Source organism: Lates calcarifer, linkage group LG1, assembly GCF_001640805.2.
Source record: "Lates calcarifer isolate ASB-BC8 linkage group LG1, TLL_Latcal_v3, whole genome shotgun sequence".
In the NCBI taxonomy this organism is placed as follows: Eukaryota; Metazoa; Chordata; class Actinopteri; family Centropomidae; genus Lates; species Lates calcarifer.
The window spans coordinates 7,227,245-7,247,103 of record NC_066833.1 but is presented as its reverse complement, the minus strand read 5'-3'; the positions used below and the strand labels follow the sequence as shown (position 1 = coordinate 7,247,103).

Here is a 19,859-nt window from a genome sequence, read left to right as displayed (position 1 = left end):
TGCAGTTCCCTTCACTTCAGTCAAATTCAGTCCATTTCATCTAATTCATCTAATCTAATTCATTTCTGTTCAGTTCAACTCATCCCTCCCCAGTCTATATCCAGTCCTGTCTAATACAACACACACTGAGAAGTCATTAGTCATGGATGAACCAATTGCTGTGCCGTGAGAGATGACATCAAGACAGCATCTTAGTCTCAGTCAGCCCCATGAGGACAGATGTGGTGCAGTGTTAGCCATTCTCACAGAAAATGCTGCAGTGCCTTCATTCTTACCGGACAAACAGTGATGTTCTGCTTCCACTGACTCATGTTGGAGCTGTCCTCCAGTGTGGTGCATCTGCGCTGCCTGAAGTCCCAGCCGCAGTAGGGGTCCCTCGCCTCCAAGCACAGCCTGCAGGGGACAGGAGAGAGGAGGAGGGAGGAAGAGTGTGTTGTCAGCAAAGTGAGTGGTTTAATTGTTGAACAAAGGCAGTGCACATAAATAAACATTACAGTAGATGTGCCAGAGATAGACAAAAAGTCTATTTTACATCTGAGTTCCCTCGACAGATGAAACACAGACACCCAAAATAGCAAAAACTTAAATTAAAAACAAAATAAACAAACACATTTAAAGAGTAACTTTATACCCATGCCACCCTCAGCTAAAAATTGAATTCCTTTATTGTCATTACACAATAGCACAATGAAATTTACATTAAAATTCCTGAGTGATACAACATTAAAAAACAACAACAAAAAAAACTTGAATATAAAAATTCAGTATAAACAGATTCAGCACAGATGTATAGCATAGCGTTTTTAAAGAACTTAAATGAGCATGAACGAACATGAGCTGATGGTAATTGAATATATAAAATACTCATATTGCCTTGGAATAATAGTATTGCACAGGGTAATATTGCACCTGTAGAGATACTGCACCACAACATAGAATATTTGCAGAGTCATTATGCCACATTACATCCACTGATCAGTGTGAGGGTTCCTGGCAAATAGAATGGTTATAGATTGGTATGGGCTTGACAGAGTTCAGTTCACAGATGGCTTGGGGTAGAAACTGTTCCTAAGTCTGCAGGTGTGGGATTTTATGGCCCTGTTGTGCTTGCCAGGGGGTAACCAGGCACAAGGTCTGAGATGGGATGAGTCTTTGCGGATGTTGTTGCTCTGTGAAAGCAGTGGGAGCTGAAAATGTCCTTCAGTGAAGGCAGTGGGGAGCCGATGATCTTCTGGGCAGTGTTGATCATGCTCTGAAGAGCTGTCCTGTCCTTTGCAGAACACTTAGTGCACCACACAGAGATGCAGCAGGCTAGCACATTTTCATATATCTACTTTCACATATATAATACGCAATAAAGTGCATTCTATTGCAGACCACAAGTACAACTTGATGCAAGGGTTAGGTATGTAACTATGCTCTTATAGAATGTAATACCTGGACAACCACAAACTAGATTTCTTTACACCTTAGAGAGATTTTAGACACTGAATTCACTAAATTATCCCTAGAAAAAGTCAAAGGACTGCCACTGCAATGAAGACAAGTTTATTGTTAAATAAATATAAATTATAATAGAATAATAATAATTAAGAATCAAAATAATGAAACTGGGAAAGTGGGTTGGAGAATGTAGGGGAACAAACAAACAAAGAAAATAAGGTGATAAAATAAAGACAGTGTGTAACGTTGTGTGTTTAAACACAGGGGACCACTGTGATTAAGTTATATCAATACATACTGGCTTCAGACCCACTATTCATACATTATAAATAACTCTGATAGATGACAAAATTCAGACTTTCTGGTACATCGTTTCTCCCTCAGCTCTCACACACTATACATGGTACATCACCCAAACAGTGATTAAATATTTGTAAGCTCATCCAGTAAAACAGAGGTTTAATGATGGCTAATTAAATCTAAAGCTGTTAATGAGGCTAAGGCACCAGAGCTGATCTGGATGTCTCAAGAACACAGAATAAAAGGCATCTGAATAACTCCTCTCTCCTCTCAAAGATGCTCCTTCACTTTCTGCTTCCCTTCATTCCTCTCCTTCATATCCTCCTTTTGTCTCTCTTCTCTATCTATCCTCCCTCTCTTTCATCCTACTCCCTCTCCGTTTTGACACCTTCACAGCGTTGCAACTTCCCTTCCTCCTCTCTATCCATTGAGCTGAAAGGAGTGATTCTTGTTGTTGCTGTGTTTTTTCTTTGCTGGCACAGACTTTCATGGTTTATTTGAAGAGCCCTGCAGTGTTTTAGCCTGGAGGCTAAGGAATCTCCAAGTGTTGATACAGCTCTCTGTGCCAGTTCTGGGGCTCCATGGTGAACCCGAAGTCGGCTTAGATCCAATAAAGACATTACTGCTTAGCCAGCACATCAGAGGTGACCCCACAGATGAAGAGTGAGTGAGCACAGGAAGGGAAATGAGAAAGAAAAAGTCCATGTTCTTTGGTGATCTGTGGCACAACTGGAAGAGGACAACTTCCTCCATGAGCATGATACATTTGTTTCTAACCTTCTTGTGTGTCATTTCAATTAAGTGACACTATTACACTGGATGCAATCTCCAATACAGATGAGACAATAATCATAATGAGGTTGGCCACAAATTCACAGTTCAGTGAACCTAATAGTCCATTTGAAAGGGCGGAGGGAGGAGCGTGCTGCCATTTTGGCTCAAGGTCAACCATATTGTATCCTTGATAGCTTTAGTGTGTGGCTTTACATCATCATCGTGGCTGAAGAATCCCAATACCAGATCAGCTAGGCGGAACAATTAATAAGTGCTTATTTCAAGGATGGAATAAATAATGTTATATGAAAGGGATAGATGGGAGAGATTTGAGGCCTAATTAGCTCTGGGTAAAGTGTGCTGCGAGGCAGACTGAGAGGCTTCTGCCTGAAAGGAAACACCTATTTAGTCCTGGATTCACCCTGTTTGCATTAAGTTAGAGAAAAATGCTGCTTAAAATATGAAGAAAGATTACTATGGCTCAACTGAGCCGCTAATGCTTTAAGCTGTTAAGACCAGAAAAAAATGTATCAGCTGATAGACTGATAACAATACGGGTGAAGATGGGGTTAAAGCTTGAAGAAAACTATATCAACACAGCTGCAGGCACACACGTGTGCTGACAAGAACATACCCACACCTAAAACACAAGGTGTCCCAAATCTGTACTATACTGCACTGTATGGCCAAAATGAAGACATACTTCTGTGTACTTTATGTTTGGAGCTGCTTTATCCAAGTCCCCTGAGTTACAATTAAGGCAAATCTTAATGCTCCAGCCTATAAGGACATTATTATTATTAGACAATAGCGTGCAACAGTTTGAGAAAGGCCATCCCCTTGTCAACATGACAACTTTTGAGTATGCATAGTTAGTTAGTGGTAATACAGCTGACTTCCAAAGTTGTAATTTGATTTACATGTATACATACTATATCAGTGTCTGTTAGGGGAAGACAGTAAACAACATTGATTTCTTGTATACTAATGTCAAAAACAGCATCTAACATATAGCATACATAGTATATTCTATATTTATTTATTATTTATTTACATTTTATTCTAGTATAATATGGATCTGGGACACAGCACAGTTTGCAGTCTCAGTATTTTGTCCAATAATTTCTTCACTAGAGCATTTCATAACAAGATTACTATGAAAGAAAAAGCGAGCATAGTGAGGCATTTAGTCTCACTTGACTTTCTGCAAGCATAAACATCGCTAATCTTCGATGCTTCGTGTCTGCGCTCACAGTTTTTAAAACAGACTGTAAAGTCATTAGATGCACTGTGTGGGAGAGGGCTGTGTGATGGGACAGATCATTTCTGTAATGGGATGTCAGCTGGAAGGTGGCTGAGTCTGCAGATACACTGAGACATCTAAACTATATGTGACTGTGTGTGTGAGAGAGAGACATAGTGTGTATATAATCAAATGTGTATTCTGAATACCCATCCATTTGTGCACACTGTAAGGGCATGTCTTTGTACTGTGGGTGTGCCACCACGTGTGAGAGCATCACTTTGACAAGTCTGCAGGGCACTGGCTGATATTTAATTCAACAGCATGTGTGCCTGGTGCCACACTATATCAAAACAGAGAAGCCATGGAACATGGCCTGTTAAATTTTAAACAGACTGAGAAGCAAAACCCACCAGCCCATATAACAATATATCTGGACGATTGACACCGGAAGATAAATCTGCCGAGTTCTCACTGTGGGAGTGTAATTGACATTTTAAGTCGTTTGTGAATGTTGTAAAAACCAGTGTCTCTTTTTATTACAGGCCCTTTAACAACTAGACATAAAAACAATAGTTCACCTCGCAATGGCAGGCCTGTCAATGTATAATTGCAAATATGATCACCAGAACTGATAAATTATGGACTGTAATCAGCCATAATTAGCTGTAAAGCTGACACTTTGGGAATATGTTAGCAAAGGCTATCTTGGAGGGTCTGACAAAGTCAAACATATGTCTACATATGCCTGCCTCTCTCCATCTCTCCACGCAAGCTATGTCTTTTTTTTGTAAACTGTTCTCAGGAGACCACCTCTGACAGGCTCTTGCTCCTCATCCTCTCTCAAAGGGAAAGAGTCTGTCCTTGGCACCTACTGTGCTGGGCTGAGCTGGCCATTTAGAAAGTCTGCTCATGATGAATCGGAAACACAGAGAACTCCTGCTAGCACTCAGTGCTAATACATCCAATTAGGCCCAGTTGGAGCCAGGCTGAAGACTGATGGTCCCAGGTCCAAAAAAACAAAAGTGAGATGGCTGTCTGCCAAAAAATGCCTGCTGTCCTCCATGTACAATTTTAGCCCTTGGTGAATAAGAAGGAGCTGCATCATCACACAGTAACAATGGGGAGGCAAAGACAGGTTACAAGACAGAGAAGAAAATATAAACATATTAGAAGGGAAAGTGATAGATGGCAGAAAGATTGTAAGTGGATGAAACAAAGAGAGGAAGAGATAAAAGAAACTTGGTGCAGAGATGGACAATATAAATGTAGACAGAGATAACACAAGACAAGAAAACATAGAGAAAAATAGGCAAAGTTGAAAGCAGCACTGAATTGTTGTCATTTCTTGACTATGGTTGGAGTTTGATAGAATTTTATCAATCCTGTGAATTTATCTAAATCCAGTATTGAGTCCACTTATCAAATCTGAATCCTTTTAAATACATCCATTCATTATCTATACCGGCTTATCCTATCCGTTGTCCTCGAGGGGAGGTGTACAAGCCATTCTATCACAGAGCTGCCACTTAGCAACATATACCCATTGACACCTATAAGCAGTTTAGAGTCACTAATCAACTTGCAGCGATACAAGCGTTGTTACAGGGAAAGCATGCAAACTGTAAGGTGACAGTAGTAATCACAACACCTCCATACCACCCTTCCTTTTCAATCCTTTATCAAATCTCATAAAGTAATCCTTCAACATTTGTAACTAGCAACAGTTTTAAGAGCCTAAACCCAAAGATTCAGTCGGTAGACACAATCCAACCTGAGAATAAGATGTGCAGCAGATCTGAAATTTTGACATATCTGAAACGTATCTGACACAAACAACAGGTGTAGCCTTCTTACTTTGCAGACTTTATATTTTGCAAGCTCAAGATTCAGAACTTAATTGATCAGCTTCAATTATTAATATGATATTCATGAAAATTTAACTTGGAGATTCTAGCGACTGAAAGCAACATGATACATCTTGGTTATTTCTCTAGATATGACTCACCACTCTTTTGGTCTTGTTGAATTTATCTATCTGAATTTATCTATTGAATATACATCTTTTATTTATTATTGGAGTTTTGTGGAGTTGTATTACAGAGTAGTATTTCCCTCCCTTAAAAACAATTCCTTGGTTGAATACAGATACCTGCACATTATCCAGACAACAGCCAAATGTTTCATTTTGGTCTGTCATCAACTTACTCACCAACTTAATGTACCAAGGACAGCAACAATCAATGCCAGCTAAAAATTTTAAACTTAATCATTTCTCTTTCTTTACAGAAAAGATTACTGTGTTCAATAAGAGATTCATTATGCTCTGAGCATAGTAAATCCAGGTATTTGGCTGGATCCATGATGTAACTGGCTATCAAAGCCACTCGCTTGTTTTTATTAATTATAAATTAATTTATTATTATTATTTTTATTATTATTTCATTTTACACCTTTCTCCCCAAAGAGGGACCAGAGTTGTCTGACTTTCTCAGCATCAGGGAATTTGAAAGATGGTGAGCTGGAAGACATAGTGCCAGACCAAATCAAGGCTGAAAGACAGAGGAGGGCGAGTTAGCAATATAGACAAAAATGGAGAGAGAAAGAGACAGAGAGCAAAATGATTACATTGAGCTGCAGCCAGAACAAAGCCTGTAATAAAAGTAACAGCATTCTGGAGCAGTAATAAATACATCCACTATGTGAACACCATCTTACTCTTTGTCTCCCAGTCCTTGGCTGGTGAAGAGTTCCTCTGATTGGTCATACAGGCTTAGCAGCAGTGAGCTCTAGAGGCCAAGCAGTGAGCTCTGACAGGCTGGCCGCCACAGCCAACAGTAAATCGGGTTTGCACAGGACAGGCCGGTAAGCTCCCCTCACACAGAGAGAACCAGGGAAGTTCACACCACTGCATAGGGGTCCTATAGGGACTGACACTATAAGCTGGTTTTAACAAGTAGCCAGACGCACACACAGACTGTAGCAGAGATGCTGATGGTCAGTGGTTTTCCTCGATGGCCATTTAGTGGTTTCCTGATGTTTTAAACTCCTGTTGCTGGCAGGCTAAGCTGCCTCTACCTCATGAGTGGTGCCAGGTCACTGTTAATCACACACAAGCACACACACACACACACACACACACACACATACACACACACAAATAGAGCCAAAGCCCCCTGGGCAGAAGTGTAACTATCACCACCAGGACAATTGTACCTCTTGTAATAAAATGTAAGGTTTATGTAAGCAGATGTGTGAACAATGGTTTTGCTGCAGGAATAGAGCTGCTACAAAAAGCCTGATTTGTTTCATTTCATCCTCTGCAACATTATCCTTATCATTTATTCAGCGTTTCCTCCTTTGCCTTCTTGTAGTTATTTCTGTTTCCATGTTCCTTCTTCTCCCACTCTGCTCTTTGCTTTTACTCCTCATCATCAGTTGCAAAAACAAAAAATCATTCACTTGAAAAGCCCATGTAACACAACTTTTCCATGTCTGACACCTCAAGTTTTGACAAATGAGTAAACAAATCCAGAAAACGAAAGTAGTACACTTGCTTTCAAAGTTGCCTTTGCATAGCATAGTGCTTTTGTTCCAAGCAGTGTGGACTACCTTTCTTCCTTCATTGAAAACAGGAAAAAAAGCCCGGATGCAACATCGTGGCTTAGCTAGTGAGCTGCTGCAGCCAAAAAAAAATCACTTCACTAACAGAGTAAGATAGAGAGATAGGGGGTGGATGGAGGACAGAGTGGTGCTGTTAGCCAGTGGTGCCAATTGGCCAGGTCAAATATAATTACCACAAATAGGGGACAAACACACACAGCCATTTGCCTACACACACACACACACGTGTGTGTGCGCGCGCACACACACACACACACACACACATATTAGTTTACAAAGAGCAGCATTTGTCTGCAAGCTATCACTAAAAGGCTACAAATCATTGGCTGTTGAAAAGGTTTAGCAGTGTAACAGAAAAAACACTTGCAAGGCTCGCCAGACTTGCCAATATGGATCAATAACAGAGGAAAACTAAACATTAAAGGGACTTACTCTTAATTGACTTTTCAGTCTGCAACAACTGTACAAGCAGTTAAACCAACATATGTTGTTGCTGCATTGTAAGAGTCAGCATGTTAACTCCATGTCTAAACAACTGCAAACATACAAAGTCACATACGTGAAGCATTTCTATATTGCAACTACTACATAGCCACAGTCCATCCATTATTCTATTACCAGCTGGATATTTTATAACAAAGCAGATAAGTTACAACTTATTCATAAATCATTTCCCACGTTCTCCCTGTCGCCATGACACTCACCACTGTACTGTAAATACAGCCATTTTTCACTGTGTGTATGTGCATTTGTGTGACAGTGAAAAGCAGCATGTGTGGCTGTAGATGAGCTGCTGTCAGCTGTAAAGCATCAGAGTAAATTCAGCTGTTATCAGAGTGTGAATGGAAGTATGGCTGTGTGTAAATGTGACGACCACACATAATGCAGGGAGAAAAGGCTCATTCAGTCAACAGTACAATAATGTGGAGTGTGTTCAGACAAAGAGGAGGATGGCAGGTGGATCTTTTTCACATAGTCTGAACAGTGAACAGCCAGGTAGACAGGCAGAGAAAGTGAGAATGACAAAGTAGTTAGAGCAAAACCAGCAAAACCTTAAAATAAACTTTTAACCTTGAAGTGTGATATTTATGTATGCAAATAGGGTTGCTCAGTTTCCCATGTTTGCATGCCCTGAATCAACAAGTCTTTAATCTGACTCTAATCTGGTACTGCTCAGATGAAGCAATACTAATCACCCTGGGACCAAGTTTAAGTGCTGCATAATGGTGAGCCTGATCAATTTCTGGAGGAGATTGCAGGAGTTTTTCTCTGAAGGTCCTGAAAAGCATCTTGGGGAAAAACTCAGATGGGTGAGGAAATAGGCTTTCTCTTGATATTCACCCCTTCTGTTGTGAGAGAATGTGCCTGTCCCTACCTGTTAGGAGTGCACGAAATTGTTATCCTAAATTAAACCCTTGCAGTTTGTCAAATAAATCACTGAAAACTAATTATTTTGGTATTTTGGACTGTTAGCTGGACAAAACAGCCAATTTTAAGCCCTCAGGCTCTGGTAAATGACAGGCATATTTCCCTTTTTTTTTTTTTTTACCTGGCTTCCTTTTTACCCCTTTATCTCCTAACTCAACGTCACCCATCAGCCCATTTTGACTTCCAGACAAGCTCAGGTGTCACAGTGACAGACAAGTTGACATCTGTCATACTCTGCAACTCAGTTTGTCTTTGGCTGCAGTGCATTTCAAAGATTGTAATAAGAGTGAATAAGCTGAAGAGGTAAGATGACTATCGAAAGTGGATTAAGCGTGACCCATTCTACCTCACCCCCTTCCTCCCTTTCTGGTGTCCTTGAAGCCCACTCTTATCATTCGCCCCACTGTCTCTCTCTGGCTGCTTGTTTAGCTTTTTCAGTCTTTCTATCTGTATTTCTCTTGGCTTTTTTCTCACTTCCTGGTCTTCTGTGTCTCTCTCCCACTTTCATCTTGCATATTTCAACCACATCTTATTAAATGTAATGGTTTCCCTACTTGATGTGTGTATGTGTGTGTGTGTGTGTGTGTGTGTGTGTGTGTGTGTGTGTGTGTGTGTTTGTGTGTGTGTCTGCTCCCATGTGTCTAGGAGTTTGGATTGAGTAGAAATAGCAAGCTGACTCATCAGGCAGTGCGCATATGAGAACTCATCCAAGCACCAACCCACACACAAATCACACAGAGTAGACTGCCCTCCATATACAGACACACACACTAATACACAGAAACTCGCACACAGTGAAAAAAGCCATTTGTATGCTAAAATGAAGTTTGACTTTGAAGAACTGAGGTGGCCAGCTGAGGATCCTGATTGAGAGCACAGAGGGTTGGACAAACAGCCAGTGAGCTTTTCTCCTTTCACTCACCCTTGAGGTGGGAGATTTTCACATGAATAACAGTGAAGCTGGAAATGCCCCCTCCCTCCGCCCCCCACTCTCTCTCACACAAATGCACCTTCAGAGGAACTTCTCTGGCAGTCTACAATGTAGCTTTACACGCACCTTTTGTTCATCCTCCAATTCGGGCACAAAAAAAAGCGACAACAGTGCTTTCTCTGTATTATGCAATACTTCATTACTGGGAAAAAAAAACCAAGCACAACAAATTAATTTCCTCTAGTGAGCAGATGCCACCCCAGTCATTTGTCTTATTCCATAAAGACTTTAATGATTATAGGAGAGGTCTTCCAGACATTAATCCTAATTGAGGACAGATACTTACTTTCAATAGAGAACCAACCAGGTTACAATGCATCCATTGCCAAAACACATAAAATGTACAATAACATATACACTGTGTATACTGCATGACTGCTCAGTTGTGCTCTCTGTCCTCAATGTGAGGACTGCTGTCCCTATTGTGGCTCTCACATTATTCTTGTAGTTGGATGACTTCAGGAAGTCCAAAACAAAAAGTCCTGGATCACCAGTGACCATGAAGGAACTGCTGAACAGGAAGAAGAGAGCCTTCAGGGATGGGGACAAAGACCTACTAAAGAGCGTGCAGAGGGGACTGAAGCTGAAGCTGAGGGAGAGCAAAGATGTTTAAAGGAGGAAGGTGGAGAGAAAGCTCCATGTACAACAACTTGAGGGATCTGTGGTTTAGTATAAAGATGATCACAAGTTAGGGTAAGGGGAATCAGGCTGGCAGAACTGAGAGGGCCAATGAGTTGAACATGTTCCTCAACAGGTTCGGCACAAGACCCCCAGCTGCCCTTACTTCACCACAGGAGAGCCCAGAGACATCTACAGGTGTCCTCAGAGAAACATCACAACAGCTTTTGACTTTTATCGTTCACAACTATATGATGATCTCCTGCCCTTTAGATTTCTATGGATTATAGTAACAAAATCTGGTGATGTCAGCACACAAAGTAGTATCAAGCCTGTGGGAGTCCACAAAAATTGTGCTTCTAGCTCCTTGAGTTCCTGGAATAGCTGAATTGTTGGTTTGGTTTGACAGTTTCCCATAATGTCCACCAGCCTGCAAGCCATTTATCAACTTTAACGTAATTTTTTTTTTAATTTTACACCTGTGTGACAGATTTTTCTCCACCATGTAAGTTCCTAGTTTGTAGTTTGTAACACTGTCCCCATAACAAGTTTTGTGAATGACTGAATTTGGGTTCCTTTTGATAGTCATGATATGTAGTATGATCATCTGCTTCAACAACAACATCTTGGTCATTTAACATGGAGACTTTATGCTGTACTTACGTCTCAGTTTTGTAGGTGGAGCACCTCTCCAGTGGGATCTTCAGGACTCTATTGTTGAGCCCAACGAAGAGCGACCTGTCGCTGTGCAGGATCTGCAGGCTTAGGACTGGTTCTCGCACCCCTGGTGGGAGGAGCTCCATCTCCTCCAGGTAACAACCTTGTAGGTTCTTGTTGGGTGTAGCCAGTGCTTTCAGGATGGTGCCATATTCTGATTCAACAAGAAGGTCAAGAAGATATCAGAGACATATCTGAAATATTATTTCTACTTAATATATGTGAATTAAGTAATAGTTTTGTTCCTTTCTTCTGTTCCACTAACCTGTGCTAATATACATAACATGGTAGAGGGTGTCCATGCCCTGAACAATGTCCACGACCAGATTAGAGAAGCGAACGTCATCCTGCATGACCAGTGGATCAACAGACTCTGGCTGGACCACATCATTCATCAGGTAGAGCCGCTGGGCATCCTGCAGGCTGCGCTCTGTCAAGCCCTCATTAGGACCCTCATCATTTATAGTACCACACTGGAGAAAAACAGCAAAGTGTGATGTCAGAAATTGATGTGAAAATGTTCACTGGGTGCAGGGAAATTAAAAAGGAAGGCCAAGAGAGGGCAGGCAAGAAGTAAAACCAAGGACCTCACATCCCTGTCATTGTATTTATCAATACACCATGCCTGGCTAGATTGTTTCAGTTCTTACTTCTATTCTATGTAAATGCAACTTTTTCAAAACTACTCCATGATTGTGATGTGACCATGGCGACAACACAACAACTTAATGAGAACCTGCAGAAGAGTAAATATGAAATGACAGGCTTCTGAAAAGCTTTGTTTGTTTTTGTTGCCTTGCTTAGCTGAGGATTGCTGCTTCTGCTTATTCTTTGTGGCTTGAAAAAAGAGATTGATTTGTTGATAGATTCCATTTTTGAGAGGAGTTCAGAGATGTAGACAGCTTTGACAGTACAACAAAGACTTTACAAATGTATAAGGCATTTGATATTTATATCCTTAGATTAGTGTATCATCTTTTCCATGTTCCTTGTGAAATAATGACCAGTTCCTTCAGAATCTTCCAAAAATATGTGAGTATTTGACTTATTTTGCTTGAAAATATGGTAATATTTAAAAATTGCATTAAAAAAATGTAAAGAACTGATCACTGAATTGATGATGAAAAGTGATTTGCAAAACTTTAGGGATTTGAAAAAAATGTATCAAATTCCTGAAAGGACTGGAGGACCCTATGTTGCTTCCTTGACAATTTTTGAAATATTGATGTTTTTTTGTCACAATTTACTGTTCTGCAGGTGCTCAACCCTAAAGAGCTCAACAGTTTTATGACTAACCTTTATTGATTTAAGTGGTTAAACTAACCTGGAAGTTGTGGATAGGGTTGGGCGTGGGAAGCCAGGTGGACCGAGGGTTTTCTTGGGACCGAAAGGGCCCATTGAAGGCCTGGGTGATGGCACTCAGGTTGAAGGCACACACTGCAGATGCTGCAATACTGTTGCTTTATAGAGAGATGGACAGGTGGGATAAGACAGCAAGTGGAAGATAGTAGGAAGCATAAAGGAGAGAGAAATGACAGGAAGAGATGAGGATAAAGGGAAAGAGGGTAAAAATAAAGATAATATTTCAATAATAGTATTCATATCAGTTTTCATGTTGGCATTAAATGTCATATCAGAAATCAACAGCTTCCAGCTGTGTAGTAAAGCCATTCTGTGATGTGTTCCATTCTCTTAATGGAAGTCCTATCATTTATACTGGCACTTAACAGACTTGCTTTGGCTGCAGGGTAAGCTATGCTATCAGTGCTGTGCAGCGAATGGGGACAATATTAAGCTGAGGATATAGGAGGCAGTTTCACATTACGTGCAAACACACACACAGAAGCCTCACAGGCATTACATACAAGAGTAAAATCCGGCTAAACTGGCAGTGCAGGTAGACTTATTATGATGCTCTTTGGCCATAATGTGCTGCAAGGTAATGACTTTCTTAGCTGTCTGCCACTGCTGACTGTTTTTTCCCCTTCCTATACACCCAGCACTAGACTCAGACTTTTTACCATACAGTGAATGCCTTGCTTGTGAGATGCTGATAAACCATCAGTTAGAAGATAGTGAGTGATAACATTATAGGCAGAGAGTAAGACAGAAACAAAGAGTGAAAGAAACAGGAAGAGCTACTGAGAGAGGACTCTCCCACTAAACCACTACTCTAAGAACATCATGGTGCTTTGTGAGCTGTTCTGGTACCTTGGTAAAGTATAATCAGTGAGGCTGCTGGCTGAAAAAAGCTGAGGCAAAAAAGCTCAATGAAATGTGTCCATCTGTATATTTATTCACAGTGACTGCAGTTACAATGACCAGATTAGTCTTGAAACAGAAGAAAAAAAATGTTGTTCATGAGACAAGATTTGAAGTTACATGGAGAACCTTTTTACATGATTTAAGATCAGAACAGATTTGCTGTTCATGGATGTTCACTCTTGACCTTTGGGAAAAATATATGGTGAAAAGAATCTGTACTTAAAAGGTTCACTTAGTAATTAATCTGATCTTTAGCTTAAACACACTTAAAAAAGACAGGGTGAGATTGCAGACACAAAATATACTCATTGGAAGCTAAGTTTAAGTCTTCTGTGCTTAACAGTATCTACCAAAAAAAAAAAAAAAAAAAAAAAAGTGAATAATTGGGAGACTCATACTCCTCTGGCACAATATTGATATTTCTAAGTGTGGTTGAGTTATGTGTTTAATTGTTTTTGTTTTGAAAATCACTTTCTCAGAGATCCAGTTCAGGATTGCAGGGTGGCAAAGGGCTGCATAGCCCCAAATGAGTTCCGGCTAAACAATTGGGAGAGCCAAACAGGTGACTCATCAACAAACTCACAGGTCACTAAGGGGAACAGCAAAAGAACTTTCTCTCCTTCTTTCGTTCTTTTTTTTTTTTTTTTTGGTCGATGGCTCTACTGGAGACTAGAGTAAAGGGGAGGCAGAGACAAAGTATGTAAAACAAAGTGAGTGCTAAGTCGGCAGTAACCAAACCCCAAATGGAGAAAACCACAGGTAAATGAGCTACAATAACTGAGCAGCAGTCACAGCGGTTTTCTCACAGTCACACACACAAACACAGTTTGACAAACTGTGATAGGAAGTTAAACTGTGGGCTTTGTGGTCGTACTGTAGCTGACAGTGTCCTGTTTATTTGAGACGTCTACTTCGACCGTGGGTTGCTGCACATAATGCCAAGAGAACAGAATGAAAGGGAGCACTGAAAGGAGTACAGTCTATTGCACTAATGGATGCAACCCATATGTTTTAAGTCTGCTTTAAAGCCTGGAAAATTGGTTGAAAGCTGTTTGACATCTGCTATGCTGTTTCCTGTTGCTGCTCAGCTGCTCTTTGAGGCCCTGCACCATGATGATCATTTTCATCATGAGTGAAGCTACTTCTTCAAGTGATTTAACTCATCCCCCAAGCCTGATCCTGTCACTGGTTGTCCTCTCAGATGCATCTTGATTTCCTGTCTTATTTAACATAATTCATTTGCATCCACCTCCCTGTTGTTCTCTCCTTTTCCTTTTCTGTGAAGTCATTTGTTCAAATCCTTTAACCAAATCTTTATATCCCATGTTGCTTTGGATTTCTCTGTACATCCTCTCACCGTGCACTCTGCATGTCGCTGTGAGAGAGGGAATGACAGAGAAGGAATCAATAGGAACCTCAGGAGGAGGCTCTGTCTCTGTTCTGTGTCTTGTTTTTCACTCTCTCATCCCCTCAGATAAATACATTTGCTCTCTCTTTCACTATTTCTTACTTTGTCACATGAGACATCAGTGTGTACAGAGGCGTCCCTACAATATTATACTTCCAAAACAGCCTGCAGTGCAAAGTTACCAAGGTGCTGTACTTTATTTATAGATATTTTAAGGTACTTGTACTATATGTAACATTAATAACAAGTATTTTGTGTGTATCCACAGCATATATATCTTAGCAGTATATCCTCCTTGCCATAGACCTCCATTATTCTCCAAAAACAATCAAAAACACATGAATGAGGTAAATTATTGAACTGGGTAACATGCTCCTTCATTACCATGAACACATACACTGTAGTTTATTTTGAGTCATACCCACATATATTGTCCTGCTGCCAGAAATACTCAGTAGTCCCCAACAAATTCCATCCTGTTGCAGTGACTGGCAGGAAATTAAAAAGGAAACTATACATTTGATCCATTTTTAAAACTTTATGTTTTCACTGGGAATCAGCTTAGGGAACTCGGAAAGTATCAAGAGACAAACATTGTTGGTTTTGGTGCTCTCACAAGATTCACTGAGAAACATGGGGAATAACACAAGTCTTATCCTTTAAGTGAATGAACTAAATACTTGTTTCACCTGTAAATGGTAAATGGCAACTCTACTTATATAGCGCTTTTTTTTTTTGTCTTTTCGACCACTCAAAACACTTGACAGAGCACACTCACACAACACTTGTTCTATACAACATAAGTGCTTTCTAACACATTTGCACACTGATGACACGTATCAGAGGCAAATTGGGGTTCAGTATCTTGCTTCGGCATGTGGACTGGAGGAGACAGGAATCGAACCACTGACCTTCTGATTGGTGGGCGACTGCTCTACCTCATGAGCCACAGCCACCCCCTGTGACAGGCAGGATACATCGTTGCAGATGCCAGGGTTGTTTTCCACACACAATGAGTTGGATTTGTAGCTCAGCTCAGCACCAAAAAAACAGAAAGGTAATGAACTCCTCACTCTGCCTGGTTTGCCTCTCTGGGAGCCACAATCAGTACAGATCAGTACACCAGTGAGTCTGTCTGGTAAACACAAGTGGCTGATATGCATCTCACTTGATAACCTTATCTTTTTTGGCTGAATACTGGGATAGCTGCTGCATGTTTTAAACCAAATCCCTAGAAGTTTATCGTCTTAATTCTTAAAGACTAATTTTTCTTAATCTTATTGTGACTACATGATCATTCAGATTACGTCTTTATTATTCAGTGGTTTTCTCTTATTGTTTTCTTAATTTTATCTATAATTTATTTTCTGTTATTTTAAAAAAATATCATTTATCTGAATGTATTTTTAATGTCTCTTCAAAAGCACTTTAGTCAACATTTGTTTTTAATGTGTTATATAAATAAACCAGTTTCAAAAGAAAATAGGCATTTGCATATGCATTGTATCATTGGATCAATGCAGAGAGAGTACAGTGGAGTCCAGACGAAACCCCTGGTTTTAGGCTAATGCACCTAATCTCATTTTATGTGAAAAAAAAAGAACAGCTAAAACTACATTAAGGCCAATGTTTCAACTTCACTGAATACCTGCATCGCAGCAGAAAAGGAAAAAAGGCCCACTCAGCAGAGCTACATGGCTGCAGGGACCAGAAATTGAACTGAGGCTGCCAGGATTATCCATACATATTTTTATACTGCACAACAATACACCAGCAAAAGTAACAGCTTTGGCCCAAAACAGTCACATTCAGAAGCAGACTGAGTCAGCAACACCTACACTAAACAAAATAAAGCAACACCACCAAGTTCAATAGGTTGTACAAAACCCCAGGTGTTAGATTTGGTCCTTTTATCATAAGGAAGTGCACAGTTCACTTAGTCGCATTGTTAACCATTTGAGAGACAAAAATTAATCTCTGTTGCATTTTTGAGTCTAAGCTTGACTTAACCTGTTTTCATTTCCAATCAAATGCAAATAGGCCCTAAGTGAGGGGAAAAAAAAATGTAAATAGTGGTTTCAATTAAAGGAATATGTGCCAGAGGAATGATATGAAGCCACTGGTCCACAAGCAGCAGATTCTGTCAAACTGTATTCAGATCAGGTTCAGTGGGGGCACGCAGTTCATTTCAAGGTAGATTCAATGCCAGTGAGTTGATACGACAGGTTGTGTAAAATCAGAAATATTGTACAGTTATGTGACTTGCTTCACTTGGCTGCACGGCACATCATTTATCACCCATGTCAAATCTGGTCTCACTTGCAGTCAGTCACATATTTTCCATGGATAAGAAGGATTTTAGGATCCCTAGGAGATGTTCTGTGCATGTCAGGTTGCAGATGTGTTGCATCCCAGTGAATTTGAAGTGCACAAAAACATTGAATGATGAATTAAAGCTTCTTACTGAGGCTGAAACTAATAATAATAAACAAACTGCGATTTCGTTTCACATCATTATTCAGTCTGACGCTCTGAGTCTGATGCTGTGACAAACTATTTCTGTAACTTTAAACCAGCAATCTAACATTCACACCTACTTCATGCAGTGATTGGCAAGGAGGAGGTGTGGAGGTGAGGAAGTAAACAGGGGTTGAACTTTCTTTCTTCAATTTTCACACAAATATTCCTGTCACTTGTGTTTAAAATGTGAGTGTGTTTAAAGGAGTGCAACACTATGAATGCCTGCCAGGAGAGACTGTATGAAAATGTGATGCATTATCCCCATATTTGAACATTATCTCCACCAGGTTTTCATTCCACCTTACACTTTTGAGATGCTAAAACAACACAAATGTATGAACACATAGTACAAATTATTTTCTGGCATAATCCAGCCCTTAAGACAAGTACAGCTGGGTTGATCTCATCCACATATAGAAAGATGACATTCTTCGTCCTGCACAGAAGCTTTTTTTTTTCAATTTATGCAATACAAATGCCCTTTACAAGTTCTGACGTGCTGCACACACTGATGTCCTCACATTGCTTGTTTTGTCCAACCTATAGTCCAAAAATCCAAAGATAATAAATTTACAATGTTAGAGAACAGAGAACAGTAGCAAATCCTCACATTTAAGAAGAAGGAACCAGCAAATATTTGGCAGGTTTGCTTCATAAATGACTTAAAAGATACTTCACTTATCTTAATTGAGTACGGCAGAATAATCTTGTGTCAATCTACTAATGAATTAAAGGACCATTAATTAAGCGCTCCTTATCCTGCCCTCAACCTCTCAGATATGAGACCCTCCAAGAACTAGTAAAGTAGAACGGGTTAGTGAAGTCACCCAGAAATAGATAAGGAGGCTCATAATTAGTTAGTAATGGCAGGTTAGACACCTCAGCAGGAGAATCTCTCTGCTGCTCTGAGCACATGACAGAAGGATCTTGCCAATAAGGACCTGGAGTTAATTAAAAGACCTGGTCATGCTCTGAGGTCTGAAGTGTCCTCATTTTGATGGAATGCTAAAATCCTCAACTACATAACCGCTCGACAGGCTCTGCTGGCTGGTGCACGTCCCAGCAGAATCATTCTCTTCATTTTTTCCATTTCTTCTCTTCTCATCTGTAGCAGGCATGGATTTACTGATTGATCTGCTGTATTTTTTTTTTTTACCATGTTATGCATCAAAATCATATCCCATTTATGAGATGTACTACTCTGCAAGTGACAGCAATTCCATAATATCTTCTGTTGCCCCAAAGAAGCTCTCCAAAATTAGATAATTTAATGGGGGCTATTGTGGGCTTCTGTTCGGAAACTATAAATCTTGTGTTGTAAAGTGGAGCTGTGGACTTCAAAAACATTGGCATTTATAAGGTACAAGGGGTCACAAGAGGCATTTAATCCACGTTTTCATTTGTCTGTCTCGCATGCTTTTGATGGAACAGATAAGCTCCTATGTTAAATCAGCAGTCTATACAGGCTGCACAGCAACTGATGTTTCAACTGGTAGTATACATTTACACTTGAGGTCATTGTCTCTTGGACTATGAAACATGGGTGATCTACACTCAATGCTGCACTTTAATGCATCATGTATAAATACAGACAGAGGACCAAAAATGCTGCTGGTCCAGTTTTTTTTTTCTTCTTCCTTGGGCTGTGTAAACATTGGGTAACTAAGAGATGCTATTGATTTGCATTATAGGAAGTGTAGGTGCCAGTGTCAAGACCTCTCAGCTGCTGTTGCAGTTTTCAGCATTTTTTTTCCTCTTTTGCAAGTGTCCTATAGTCGGTGGGCCATCAGAGCCAGCAAGGCCATACCCTGCTGGCCCAAACACTGTCACAATCACTGAATTATATTTTTATTTTTTTATTATTATTATTTTTATATGTTTTTTCCCATTAATACTATGTATTAATGTGTTATGTATTAAATTGTTTCCAATAGTCTTTTGCTCTTCATCTCACCTCATTTCCTCTTGGCTATGCTGCTTCCAATACAGTCTGTTTTTGTTAGAGCTTTTATCCAATCAGATTTCAGCCCTGTGTTGCCAAGCTAACAGAAATCTGCCTTGGGGCCTTCAGAATCAACAGTGTAGGCCCCTGTAATTTAAAATGAATGGCAATGAAATGGTTGCCTCACAGATCCTTTAACCAATCAGATTTCGAGTAGGTGAAGCCAGGGGCCATCTAGCAGGCCTTCGCTAACGTCAACATTTTCATGTCATTTGATTGGATGGTCAGAGTACTGGTCAGGGCTGGCAAACCGCATCTATAGCTACTAGCTCAAGCTAAAACACGTTAGTATAGATTTAATAGCTGTTTTTTCAACCCACAATAGCTGGACGATGAGGAAGAGTTCAATGGCTCTGTTGTAGAGGTTATCTGTGCGTCTCAGTTCCAACAACAAGTCCTTTGCTATTGCTATGGAGGCTAATACTGAAAGTCTAGTCTGCCCAGTCATATTTCTCACACAAGTTTTAATTCGCTTTAGGGCTGAGAATATCTGCTTGACAGAAGCGTTTTTTTTAAATTTGTCTAC

The 19,859-nt window shown here is 40.1% G+C and overlaps 1 protein-coding gene across 1 annotated transcript in view; it reads right to left on the bottom strand.

Annotated features, from left to right (window-relative positions):
- Positions 1-19,859, bottom strand: part of sema5ba (sema domain, seven thrombospondin repeats (type 1 and type 1-like), transmembrane domain (TM) and short cytoplasmic domain, (semaphorin) 5Ba) — a 169,709-nt gene that overhangs the window by 23,043 nt on the left and 126,807 nt on the right. The window contains 4 exon segments of the mRNA XM_018696536.2: positions 276-393; positions 11,085-11,292; positions 11,404-11,611; positions 12,463-12,598. Coding sequence (XP_018552052.1) covers positions 276-393; positions 11,085-11,292; positions 11,404-11,611; positions 12,463-12,598 — 670 coding nt within the window.